The following is a 14,047-nucleotide window of genomic DNA, read 5'->3' on the forward strand; positions in this document are numbered from 1 at the left end:
GATCTATTTGACTTTTTTTTTTTAATACCCAACACCTAGCATATTGTTGGCATTTAATAAATGCTGAATGAGCAATTTAGAAAATACAGTCATGTGCTTAGTGACATCATAGATGTTTTGACTTTTGTAAGTACTTTGTGGTGTCCCATAGTGACAAAAAGTGCCTAATGCTGCATTTCTTAGAGGTATCCCTGGTTGTTAGGTGACATGTGACTGTAATTTTCTTTCTTTCTTTCTTTTTGGCACTGGGGAATGAGCCCCAGGGGGTTTTACCACTTAGCTACATCCCAGGTCCTTTTAAAAAAATATTTTCTTTTAAGACAGGGTCTTACTAAGAAGCTAAGGCTGGCCTCAAACTTGCAATCCTCATGCTTCAGCCTCATGAGTTGTTGTGATTAGAGGCATGTGCCACTGTGCCGAGCTGCATGATATATTCTAAATCCAATGTTTAAGTCCCTAGACTACAGAAGGCTTGGTTCATGTTCTTTATCAATAGACTGGTTGTTTCCCTTCATTGCCCAAAACTTGGGTTTGGTTTGCAGTAAGTCAAAGGAGAATCATTTTAAACACATACAATTGAACTAGTTTTAGTGTCATGGTTCGGGTTAAAGACCTTCCTCAAAGGGTCCATGATCCCCAAAACTTCCAGAAACCACCCAGAGTCCTGGCCCTGGGGGAGACCAAAGCCAAGTATATTAAAAGCAGAGGTTCCAACAAACCAGCACATCTGGCAAAGAGCCAAACATGTGCAAACCCGACATGGAGTTTTAAAGGACCTTGGAGATTAATTCCCTTGCAGAAGAACAAAAACCAGATGCTTCCCCCTAGAAAAGATAGCACCGAGGACAACAGCAGGAGAGGTAGCAGGGAAGGCAGTCGGGGCTTCACAAGCGATGCTTACCCACCGTTAACCCCAACAAACTGAAGGTTCTTTTTGGTCCCATTACCTCCTGCACGGAAGCCATAGTCTTTCTTTTTCATTATGGATTTAAGGCTGGTCGGCGGGGAGCTCTCTAGGTAGATACAACATCACAGGTTAGAAAGATCTTGGAGTAGCAAAAGCAGGGCTTTTCCTTTAAGGGGATACAGGTTGCAGGTGTGTGAAAAGGTGGACAGGGACAGAAACCAGATAATGCAAATCAAATGTTTTGGGGACTTTGGGCAGAAGTCTGGTTTTCTGGTGGTTGTCAATAGAATGGAACCTGTTAATGATGCCCCTCTCTGTATGGCTGAGTAGAGAAACTGGAACATTCTCCCAGGGAACCACATGGGCACATGTCACTGTTGTCCCTGTCTTATGGCTAGGAAATCTGAGACTCGGGCTTCCTTGGGGAATGGCAGAGCAGGAATAGAACTGAGGTCTGTGGACTCATGGGCCAGTACCCTTCTCCACTCAAGGGCACCTCAGAAGGCCTTTCTAGCTCATGTGCACGTTGACACTTGTGATGTGGGGGTAGTGATGACACTGGAGACATGTGAGAAGGGCACAACCTCATGCTGTGCTCAGTGGTATGGGAGGCATTTCCCAAGGGACAAGATGGGAACTAGTGCCAAAATGAGAAGGCAGCCAACCTGTGACCTGTGGCAGGAAGCAGACTTGCATGCTGCCCACTGAGCCAAGCATGGTAATGGCTCCACTCTCCTCAATAGTGAAGAGTGTGAGATGGGTCAGAAGAGGAGGAGCTGCTCTGGCCCATGTGAGCCCCTGTGCCCATGCATGCGCACAGAAAATACAGTGAACAGTTCCCAATCTCTATATAATGCTCATCCAAAACCAGGCTAGAGAAAACCTCTGATGTGGGAGGGCCAGAAAGCGTTTTTCCTGTTCCAGCAGGAATGCTGGAACCCAGGAAACCGGTAGGGAGGCTGAGGGGAGCACCCAGGGCAGGACCATCCTTGGCCAAGACTTTGCCTTTGTGTGATGAAATGAGAACAGCACCCCCTCTGGGTAGACCCAGTGCTGCAGGCACATGGTTTGGCAAAGGGAGTGTGGGCTGGATTTCAGCTCCTATTTGCCCTCCCTGGCTGGCATCTTTGTGGCTGACACTATCTGTACAGCTGTATGTGGTGGCCCTGCAGTCAGACTCACACCTACACAAGGAGAGTAGAGGTGCGGCCCCCATGGTTACACAGGTCAGTTTTTATTCCACTAGGCTCCTGGAGGTGCTAAAATCTTTTTAGAAATCTACTCATGTAACCAAAACCCCTTTTCCCTTGGATTTGTCATACAAAGGAGAAAAGGTTCCCTGCCTTGGGCACCAGTATTTACCAGTTGGAGGGGAGGAGGGCGGGGCTGCAGGCTCCTGTGGGGGAGCCTGGGCTGAGTAGGCAGACAGCAGCTGGTTGAGGGAGCTGAGCAGCTGGCTCTGGATGCTGCTGAGCTTGGAGGCAGGCTGCTTGATGGCGCTGGCCAGCTCCGGGTACCCATGCTCCAGGCAGCTCCACTGCTCCTGCAGGAGCTCCTGGATCTTTTTCACATATTGCCCAATGGTGGCATCTGTTGGAGAGCTTGGTGGCCTTCCAGGGTGCTCCTTCCCAGGGAGCTCCTCCCTGGCCCCTGGGGCAGCCTGTCTGTCACTGCTCCGAGAAGAACCTTGTGCTGCCCTGGCCAGGCTCTCGCCTCCTGCCTGCAGGCCTCCCTGGTGCTCAGAGCCTGCTTCTTCAATCCTGAGTTCAGTGGGGAGGCAGCAATGTAAAGGGGAGGCAAGGACCTTCTCAGGTCCCTGTGGCAGTGAGAGCTGGGGCGGTAGCACAGTCTCTGCCAGTCTCTGACCCGCTTGAGTGTGACCATTTTGCCCCCATAAGAAGCCATTCTCCTCTCCCCCGGCCCCCCAGCTTTCAGAGTCTGTGATGCTCAGAAGGTTGACCCCGATGCTCTTGTCACATGACTCCCCTGGGAAGAGCCCACGGGGAGGGTCAGTGTTCACCATGGCATCAGCCTGGCCCTGGGCATCTCTGGACGTCTCTTGGCTAAGCTTTTCTTCTAACTGGGCTACAGTGCACTCTAGCTCTCGAATCCTCCGCTCCCGCGTCTTGATTTCCTCTTCCTGCTGCTGAAGGGCAGCTCGGACCTGGGTCAGTTCCTTGGTTCTGCCAGACAATTCACCCTCAAGGGCTGAGACCTGCTCCTTTAGGGTGGAGATGCTATTGGGGTCCACCAGGGCAAGGCCCAGGCTTTCCTCAGTGACCCGGATGCCAATGCTTCTCACATCCAACTCTATGGGCGGCGGGGGTGGGATCTCACTGATGTTGAGCTCGATTTCCTCCAGAGGGAGCTCATTCTCAGGGATGGGAGATGGCAGAGGTGGAGGGCTGGGTGTTGAGGAGCCAGGGGTGAGAACCCCCTCTGCTTCTCTGGTTTGGTGTTCGCCTTCCACATCCTCTAGGAGTGCATTCTGGAATGCAGGAGGAGGCCCTGGGAGAAACAGGTGATTTGGAGCCTTCACTTCCCCCACTGCAGGCTCAGCCCCCTCCTGGACCAGCTCTGGGAGCCCTGCCACCAGGTCTCCCAAATCGCTGACTGTCAGTTGGGCGGATGCTCGAGGGCTGGAGCTGTGAAAACCTGCAAATCCTTCCGCTGGGCCAAAGGTGACATCCCAGACACTGCTGTCCCCCTGCAGAGGAGGGAAGGCAGGAGGTGCTGGAAGACCCACGCTTAGGTTTGGCTCCTCCAAGGCCCTGTTTTGCGGCAGCGTGGCTGGCATGCTGGATGCTCTCAAAAGCTGGGGCCGCCCACTCCCAGAAGCGAGCTCTGCTTCCTCTGGAGCAGCAGCCTCCAGCTGCCTGGAGGCCTCCGCCAATAGGGCCTTCCTATGATAGCTCACCTGGCTCCCGCTGGCTGAGGCATGGGGAGGATCACCTAGCAGCAGTGACTGGGTTTGCTCCTGGGTCCTGGGTGACACCTTCCTTGGCACTGCGGGAGACCAGTTTTGCTGGGGGATAGTAACATGGGGGCGAGCCCCACTGTCGGGAAGGCTGAAATTGCGGGGCAACGTGCTAAACTTGGCCTGCTTGGCTCTTCTGTGGATAGGAATCCTTTTGATGGTGTTCCCTTTCTCAATGTCATCTACATACTTGAGGAAGTCCAGGTCCAAGTGAAAGCCATATGGGGTCTCCACAGAGTACGGGTGGCTCCTGGGAGGGTCTTTCTCTTCATTCCCCCGAGAGATCTGGTCTTTGGCTGAGAGGAAGAAGGAGGAGGAGGAGGAGGGGAGGAGGGGGAGGAGGAGGAGAAGGAGGAGAAGGAGGAGAAGAAAAGTTAACAAAATTTACAGGGTGATGAAACTTAATATCTGTGATTTCAACTTGACAATGTCACGTGAGATTTCTCCCAAATGTTCTAGCCTCTAAATTGTGCTGAGAAGCTCACAGTCCTTGTGGCTATACTGGGAAACCATCTTATTAAAGCAATGTGTATTTAGCCAGTGCCTGCAAGGGAACAGGTAGAGGGAATGATTTTTAATTTGCAGTATGTCATCTCAGATGTTGCTGTGGAATCTGCCTGCAGACCAGAGAAACAACATTATCTCATACTTTTTTTCCAAGTTGGAGTCATGTAACCATTGAAATGAAGTGGCCAGGAACTGGCACATCACGGGGACTAATTGGCAATTATGGATATGGAAGGTTTTGAAAGATGAGATACACAATTTGCTCAGCATAAAAAAGAAACTTGCATTACTCAAATGGAAACTAGTAAATCTTGCTACACTGGAGGTATCAAGGAGTTACGCCCTCTATATTATTGAAGCTTCCTCCCATGCCTGAGCCTCCAGTTACAAGAAGATCAGAGAGAACTGCAACAAGTGAGCCTGCATAGCTAATGCTCTTTCCCCCTGAAAACTGCTTAGTGCTTAATAAGTGATCATGCGTAGCTGAATTCCACTTTCAAACACCATGCCCTGTAAGGGAATACATTTTTCACAGGTTGGAAAAAAAGGCAGAGAGGGAGAAGGGCCAACAAATGTCAAAAGGGACACAGGCCAATATTCTCCAAGAGATATGGACCCTGTGGATCCTGTGGCTTTTAAGGCACCCTGAACTATGGGGGATGCTATGGGGAACTTTACACCTAGGTGCCATTGGGCTCCTTGCAGCATCGACCTACTGGCCCCCACAGAGGCCACTAAGAACAAGTCAGTCCTTCAACTGTTGGAGTCCCTAGGAACTTGTCTCCAGGCATCCTCTTCTTCCAGTCAGAAGAAGACTGGGTTCTTCCAGCATTCCTCATGTGATACTATTACCTCTGACATTCTGCTGAGCATACTCTGAAAAAGCTGAGCTCAAAAGAGGTTCAGAATACAGATTCTGGAGCTCCATCTATTTCTCTGCTCCTAGCCTTGCTGCATCTCATCATCTGTAAAGTGGAAATAATAATAGGTAATATAGCATTATTGTGAGGCCTAATTAATTAATAATGAATATAAGGTGCCTGACAAAATGCCTAGCACATGATAAACACCTGATACCTGCTCAGTAGTAATTATCTTTGTGGAAGACCAAAATATTGAGATCTGAGGCCCCAGGATGGAAATCAACCCATGTGATTCACTGTTGCATATTCTGGGTCCACAACTTCTTTGTGTCTGATTCCCTGGCTCTAAGGGGAGGGGGCCCTGTGTGGAAAAAGCAGCAAAGCAACAAAGCAGCAGTAATTCAGTTCACTTCCCTCAGCCACGATTTATTCAGCTCCCATGTGTCAGTTGCTAAGCTAGGTCTCAAGGGCATAAGGATGACTCAGGTATAGCTGCCTTGCCCTCCAAGGATTGATGGGATCCAGTAGCAGCACTGCCACACGTACGGTATAGGAGGGTGAGGGGTACAAATCAAGCACAAGGTACAGTCTTCCCTGACTTATTTTTTCAATTTCTGTAAAAACTATTTTCTTAAACATGGAAGCTAATTTTGCCTTGGTGAGAGAGTAGAAATCACAAAAGTGACACAGGACTGGGTGTTAAATGAACAAACAGGAATTTATCAGGAGAATAGGAGGGTGAATTATACCAGTTTATCTCCAGATGGTACCATCAATTCCTACCCTCTTTAGACAAGCAAGCAAATTCCACATTGGGAGGTGGAGTCTGTTTCTCCATGCCTTTGGATCTGGGCTGAACTGTGACTGCTTTGACCAAAAGAATATGGCAGACATGATGCTAAGAGAATTCTATGCTGGGTCTCTTAGGATGCCCAGTTGATGGGAAGTTGGCTGCCATGTAAGTCCAAATTCCCTTAGGCTGCTGTGTGGTGAGGAAGCCCACAAAGGAATAGGGTCCTGCAGAGAAAGGAAGAGTGATGTCTCACCAGCCCCCAGCGATTCCAGCCATCCTAGCCCAGGTGCTAGGCCGGAGAAAAACAGTCAACAACTCAGCTGGGCACAAATGGCACAGGTTTGTAATCCCAGTGACTCAGGAAGCTGAGGCAGGAGGACTGCAAGTTCAAACCTCAGCAACTTAGCAAGACCCCCATCTCAAAATAAAAGTGTAAAGAGGGCTGAGGCTAAATATCAGTGATAAAGTGTGACTGGGATCAGCCCCCAGTACTGCTAAATAAATAAACACACATAAATAAAAGTCACTAGCTGTCATCCGACTTCAACTACTGGAAGGGACCCAAGTGAGAAATACTCAGTTGAATCTGTATCAATATTAAATTATGGTGGTAAACCACCAAGTTTTAGGGGAGATTGTTATCCCCCAATACATAGCCAAGACAGATATTCTAGATAGACACCAGAATGTGCAAAGACATGGAGACATGGAATTGCATAGTGTGCCAGGGCTCTCAAAATGCAGCTCATATGGCCAGAACCTAAAGTGTGGAAGAGAAGAACAAGGAGCAGAAAAAGAAAATTGGAAAGGTAAGCAAGCACCAGATCATGGAGCAACCTACATACATGTCAATAAGTTTTGATCTTATTCTCTAGGTAACAGGAGTCACTGAAGGGTTTTAAACAACAGAGTAGGGGGCTGGACTTAGCTCAGTAGTAGAGTGCGAGCTCAGCATGCATGAGGCCTAGGATTAATTAATTCCCCAGCATTCCAAGAAAAGATTAAACAAGGGGGAGACTAATTCAAGTGTGATTTCAAAAGGAGTACCTTGCAGAGGACTGTTATTATTATTATTCTGTGCTGCTAGGAATTGAACCTATGACCTTGTGCATGCTGGAAAAGTACTCTGCTCCTGAGTAATACCCCCAGCCAACTCAGAGAACTGAAGAAGTATTAAACTAGGGACCAGCTGGGAGACTGCTGATGTGGTCAAGGTCAGAGAAACTAAAGGTAATGGAGGGAAAGGGACAAGATGAAAAAAGGTGCAAATGATGGTGCTACCTGGGGCACACTGGGGCTTGATTTTCCCTGAGGATGATGACAGATTAGGGCTGAGCTCTTCCCATGTGCCTGCCTGATAGCTGCTTCTTCTGGCTAATGCCACATGCTAGCCAGGTGGCTCTCTGTGCTTAGGGAAGTATAGTTACCTCCAAAAAAATGAGACAAAGCCAACTAGACATATGAAGACTGAACTCATGAACATGAACTGCCAGCCATCATTGCTGAACAGAGCCACAGGCCTGTGGACAACTATGTCACAAGCACGGTAGGGAACAGGATTGCGTTGCTGCTGATCTACACCATGGTTCCTGTTGGGCTTCAGAACTGCTGTAGCAGCTGCCTGGCCTCCAGGTAGATAAGGAGAAAACACTCTCCCAGCATCCCCCCAAAACTCCCTATCACTTCCCATTCACCCACATAGTTTTTCTTATACCAACTACATCTCCCTTCCACCCCAAAGCAGCAGGCTGGCTGCTTCAGTAAATGAGAGCAATGATTCCAATTACACTCAGCTATATTCTTAAGTCCTTTGGTTCACTCAGAAGACCCCTGGAGTACAAGGACAGGCCAAATCAGAGAGGAGACATTTGTCTCAAGTTAAGTGGAAAGCAGATTTATGACCCAGAAAGTAAAGACCTCTCCTAAAGGAGAGTCTGCATTATTTACCCTTATTGCCTCTGTTCAGAAGAAATGCACTGATTTGCCCAGAGGCCTCTGGGAGCAGGTTCAGAACACAAATGCAATAATAGCATCAAGTAAGAAACAGCAGGTTCAGAGGCAGAATCTTCCACAGGGAGGCAAGGGGAACCAAAGGAGTCAGAGAGTAAGCAGTTATCATGGATGAGAGGTTTAATAGGCACTTTCTTAAACCCATCCTCATGCGTGCGCACGCACACACACAATCTCACTCGTGGTCCATTACGCTGCCCTGTCTGCCACTTGCCACTCTTCAGCCCTTTTCTTTTTCCCAGTGCAGGCAGAATGTTGGACCTCAATGATGGAGCTTGAGCTGATAGGCAGGGAGACCCAGCCTCACCATATGCTCCACTCCTGTTAATTCTACCTGGTGACAGGTATGCAGGAGCTCACAATTCCAGGCATGGGGCCAGGACAAGAATTAATTAGGAGAACCATCTGTACTCAAAATGACAATTGGATCAGATAAGCCAAGCACAGCTAGCTGGCTGGATTTGAATTCTGGCTGTCATCTCCTACCCGTGAGGCTCTAGGCAAAGTATTTCATTTCTCTATGCCTCAATTTCTCCATATATAAAGAGGAGATAATCATTCTTAGAGTTGTTGCAATATTAAGGCTCATGGCACAGAGTAGGTACTCAATGAGCATCCTAAAGTTGGTGGAGTGGTGGGTGGGGGAGGATTTGCTAAAGATTCTCTCCCTAACTCTGTGAGGACTACAGCCTCAGGAGGGAATGAGAGCCCAAGGAAATAATTCTGGAGAAAAAAAAATGAGTTTGGGGAAAAGAAAAAAGTAAGCTACAGGAGGCTCGAAGCTACCAGGAACTGTCTTTTTCTGAAAGCAAAGCCAAGGAGTAGATGTCTGAGAAGGACCTGAAACACAGCCATCAGCCTCAGAGTCACACACAGGCAGAGGAAGAGGGCTGGGAAGGGACAAGGTAAGGAGGGAGTAGCACAGAATCATCTGCAGGGACAAAAGAAAGTTCAGCAGGTGACTAAACCAATTAGAGGCACTGAAAGTGAGAAAGAAACATTCAAAAGTCTGTAATCAGTGTCTGGAGGAAATGGGAAAAACAGAAACAGGAGAGAAAAATGGCTAAAAATAAAGCCAGAAAGAACGGGAATTAAGTCAGCCTCTTCAAAAGGCCAAGGCAGCCAGGGAGGCTTTCCTGCTTGGCCTTCACTCTGAGACGCTGTGCATGCAGGGAGGGGCGCCTCTTGGGAGCTGCTGTGGGTAATCCTGTGGAGATGGGTGATGCTGAGAATGCTGAGCAGGGAACAACGAGGCCAGGTGGCAGGACGACAGGCCCCCAGGCACTAAGGTATTAGCTGGTGCTCTCTGGGACCACTTCCAGTGATGCACTGCAAAGACAGCTCTCTGGGGAGAAAGGTAGGCCCTTGAAATATATGGCAATGCATCTGGAAAAAGGCACGAGGCAGGGCTGCAGCTGATGTCTGCTCCCTAAGTCCTGGGCCAAAAAGGGCCATGTGATGCATCAGGGATTCCAGGCTCTCCTATTTCTAACATTGGGTGATCAGAAAAAGAATTTCATATGAAGTCAGGAGATCAGAGTCTAGACTATGACCTTCAGCAAGTTTCTTGGAAGGGGAAGAGGGATATATGTATCGAAACATCCACTGTGCTTGAGAGTTGTTATTCAACAACTTTACATGCATTAACACATTTAGTTCTTTACCAATCCTAGGAAATAGTATTCATACCTGTTTATAGAGGGGGTATGGTAGACAGTTTACAGAAACAGCCACAATATTACCCCAGCCTTGGTACTACCCAACAACTGCCCTGACTACAGGGTGGGCCTGTGACTGGCATTGGCCAGGAGGGCAATGGCAAATGTGGCATACACAGAATGAGCATTGGTTGTACACTGAGATTTGTCTCTTCTTGTTGTGTTTGAACACTTCTGCCACCATGTGTGAATGGGCCCCAGCTAGCTTCCTGGATGATAAGCAACAGTTGAGCAAGCCGGCCAACACCAACCATCACTGACAGCCCAGGTGACATGCTCAACCATCAGACATGTGAATGAGGCTATTCCAAACTGTCCGACCCAGCCAAGCCACCCAGAAGACCATGTGAATGTGCCTAGGCAGCTTCAGATCAGGATAACAAGCCTGCCAACCCAAAGAATCTTTTGAGAAATAATAACTGGCTTTAAATCACAAAAATTTTAGTGGTTTACTAAGTGGCAATAATAACTGGCTTTAAATCACAAAAATTTTAGTGGTTTACTAAGTGGCAAAACTACCTTGCCTACAAGGGAACTGAGGCTCAGAGACATTAAATGATTTGTAGAGTCACAAAGCTGTGAATGGAGACACTTTTGCCACGTGCCTCTTGACTTCAAATTCCTCATCTATAAAACAAAGGTAATGAAGGAGGGTATCCTGCTCCCTTCCTGTTGCTTGGATGAGATGAGAAAATGCTCTGAAAATTACACAGGTCCAATATTTTGTATTTTATGATTTCATTTTCATTCTCTATTCTTCTGTAGTTCACACCTGAAATACATGATTTGGGCTTGCCCACACTGCCTGTTTAGGGAACGTCTCCTACAGGCCTCTCATAGGCTATTTGCAGGATTTATGGTAACTATCCCATTCCAACCCAAGTGTCCCTTTAAACCAGGGAATAGTAAGCCCCCTGCCTACCATCTGTCTTCTCCATCTTAGGGAATGTGACTCTCCGCCTCTCAGGCACTCTTCATTCGCTCAGTCTGTAAGATTCCTGGAGAGTTCTGAAAGAAAGAAGGGTAGAGGGTGGAGAGTTCCTTCAAATTTAAGAGTTGAGGAAACACAGCATCAAAGAAAGTAACATCAGTCTCTGCCTTTCTCCCAGGGTTCACAGACCCCTGAGGAAGGACAGAAAGAACCTGAACACATTCGCAGAGCCCAGTTCTGGTGTGTCTTTGTGGATTGTGAGCAATGGTTGACAGTGAAGGAGCACTTGGTCCAACCCCCTAGTTTGGGAGATAAGGAAACTGAGGCTGAGGAGAAAAAGGTCTGTCCAAGGTCTCTCACGCTATTAATGAAGGAGCTGGAACCAGACCCAAGACTTCTCACAACCAGCACAGTGCTCATTCCATAAAATCAACAGTTGACATTTACCTACCCATAACCTGGTAAGAGACTTCCAATGCATTTTGTGAAAAGGTTAGAATAAGAATACCCGTTGATGACCTGCAACACCCCAATCAAATACAAGACAAAGATGAGATAATTGTAAGTACTGACAAGGGGCTGACACATATGGGTGATTTCTTACTGTGGGCTGAACAGAGGAAGTTCAACCCAGGTGGTCAGAAGATATCAGTATTTATCCAAGTAGAACATCACCTGGCTGAATTAGTGTCCCTTGAGGTTTGGCCATAAATTCTCCCAGAAGTTTTAATCCATTCCTAGGACTGTCTCTTAAAATGGTAAACAACCTCGCTCCTGCCCCCATTATAATAAATCACCCAGGAAATTGGCTTTTTATGATTATAACTCCACACACATCAGAATAATGAATTTTCTGTGATATCACAGCAGTGAAAGCAGGGCTGTTTTAGGAATTCCAAATTGCTTAACGATGACATCCAGACCAGAGAGGTGGACTGCTGATGAGGGAAGGGCTGGTGGAACTGAGAGGAAGAGAGATCCATGAAGAGGGTGGAAAATAGGGAACCAATAAGTAACCAGAGAAGAAAAATATCAGGCCTGTCAAGAGAGAAATGCTGTTATAGTTTGGATGTGAGGTTCCCCCAAAAGCTCATGTGTGAGACAACTCAAAAAGGTTTAGCTGAAAAATGGTTGGATTAGGAAAGCCTTAACCCAATCAGTGAATCAATCCCCTGATGGCGATTAACAGTGGTAACTGGAGGCAGGTAGATGTGGCTGTAGGAGGTGGGTCACTGGGACATGCCTTTAGGATACCTATTTTGTTTCTGAAAGTGGAGATCTCCCCCGCTTCCTGATCATCATGTGAGCTGCTTCCCTCCGCCATACTCTTCCACCATACTCTTCCACCATGTTGTTCTGCCTGACCTTGAACCCTGAGGAATGGAGGCTGCTGTTTATGGATTGAGACCTCTGAAACCAGGAGCCCTCAAATGAACTCTTCCTCCTCTACAAATGTTCTTGGTCAGGTCTTCTAGTGACAGCAGCAAAAAAAAAAAGCTGACTAAAACAAATTCTAAAGTTTGCCCAACCAAAAGTTTGGTATGGTTTCCTTCTGTGAACATGCCTTCTCCCTCCAAACCCAATGCCCTCTGTCCTGCCTAGACTATTCCAAACCATTTTCTATGCAGCTGCGACAGGGGCTCTTCCTGGTGCAGGTCTGATGGAGTTCCACAGGGTGGAGACAGAGACACTCCTTGCAGAAGCAATGCAACAATTGCTACTTGGCTTACCTTGAGGCCACAGCACCTGACGTGCAAGTGCTTGTGAGTGGCGGAGCTGGAGTATTCCAGAAGTTGGGGATAAGGAAGGCGAGAGCATGGATGGTCTGGGAGCTAAGTGTGGCCATGAAGAAGGCAGAGAGTGGAGAGGTATGGAGGGTTCTAACCTGGGCCGAGGGAATGTGATCCTAGGAAGGCTCCAGGTAGAGGACTCAGCTGCCTCTCTCCCCCATCCAGGCCTGCAGTCTGTGCCAGGAGATGCCATCAGTTAGGAGAGGATCGGGAGAGTCAGGTGAAGCCTGGGGAAGAAAAGAGTGATGCCTGGCCCTTCCATCATCACAGCCTCTGCCCTTTCTTCTGGGCCTCTCTCCCTCCAACCACATAGCATTACTGAGCCATGGGAGTAGATGGAGCATATGACATACCCAGTTAATCTCTTGAAATCTTCACACCATAACCCTGAGGGAATTATTATTATTCCCATTCCTCAGAGAGAAGAAATTGAGGCTGAGAGTGGTCACACTCACTCAAGGTCACAAAACAAACAACAAGCATTGGAGTAGAATGTGGCCTCAGGCTTTGCCAACTCCAAGCCTGTGCTGAGAGCAGAAGTGGTTTGGAAGCCTAAGTCCAGCCCTGTGCGGCAGCCCTGTTCAAGACACTCTGATTGGTCCTGAGTTCTCCTGAGGGGAAGATGTTTCTCGGCTTATGAAAATCCCTCAGGTCCACATGTGTGGGCCTGAGGAGGAGAACGTCTGTCTCTCTTACAAAGCCTCCTGGGCCAAAGGAGAGCTCTGCTCCTCCAAGGTGGACACCAAGCACTCTACCCTGAGAGGGGGGCCGCCTGGGTGCAGCTGGATGTCTGACTGAACAGATTCTCACCAGCCCCTTGGGGACATCAGTCAGGCTGGCTGCCTTTGGCTAGAATTAAGAATCCTGCCCGTCGCTACCTGATAGTAGGACTACGGATAATTACTCAGCACACATTAGGTCAAATTTCACTCAAAAGAACTTTGTAGAGACCTCTAGGTTTCCCTCTCTGTCTTGAATTTTGCTAATATTAATCATTTCAAAGCTAGAAATTTTAAATGTGGTTGGCAGCCCAGCTCCCTGAAGAAGGGACTCAGTGATTTTTCATTCTAAAGGCCTCTATAAACACAGGAAGGAAAGGAGGGGACTTTCCTGCCCACGACTCACCACTTCCACCCGCCCTCGGCTCCCTCCCTCCACAGCCTTCTCCACTTCCATCCCTGGTCCTTATGGCAGATGTCTTGGGGTTTAGCGAAGGGAGATTCCTTGGAGTGGGTGGACGTTTGATGTGGTTAGGTGACTGGAAAAGAAGAATAATTGCCACATCAACACATGCTACTTTGTTATACAGTAGAATAGGAAAATAGCTTTGTTGAACAGAATTCCCTATTAAAATGGAAACTTGCAACCCTCAGGGACATTTAAGGCTCTGACATAAAGCAATTTCTTCCTCGTTCTGTTAAGCTGCATCCCCAATGTTCAGCACCTGTGAAAACCTGCTGTTATTACATAAATTTTCATTGATTTGTGGACTATCCCAGGGTCAAAGATCCCCAATCAGGTTCCAGCCTTTCTCGTTAGCTCATCATCCTC

General features: G+C 47.9%; 1 protein-coding gene across 1 annotated transcript in view; it reads right to left on the reverse strand.

Annotated features, from left to right (window-relative positions):
* Positions 1–13,688, reverse strand: part of LOC113196690 (KN motif and ankyrin repeat domain-containing protein 4) — a 34,250-nt gene extending 20,562 nt beyond the window's left edge. The window contains exons 1-6 of the mRNA XM_077791297.1: positions 13,622–13,688; positions 12,592–12,723; positions 10,698–10,783; positions 3,825–4,180; positions 2,270–3,614; positions 902–1,013 (exon numbers count right to left, since the gene is read on the reverse strand). Coding sequence (XP_077647423.1) covers positions 902–1,013; positions 2,270–3,614; positions 3,825–4,180; positions 10,698–10,713 — 1,829 coding nt within the window. The 5' untranslated portion in view covers positions 10,714–10,783; positions 12,592–12,723; positions 13,622–13,688. The remainder of the gene's footprint in view (positions 1–901; positions 1,014–2,269; positions 3,615–3,824; positions 4,181–10,697; positions 10,784–12,591; positions 12,724–13,621) is intronic.
* Positions 13,689–14,047: the final 359 nt, after the last annotated feature.

This window comes from Urocitellus parryii, chromosome 11, assembly GCF_045843805.1.
Source record: "Urocitellus parryii isolate mUroPar1 chromosome 11, mUroPar1.hap1, whole genome shotgun sequence".
Lineage (NCBI taxonomy): Eukaryota > Metazoa > Chordata > Mammalia > Rodentia > Sciuridae > Urocitellus > Urocitellus parryii.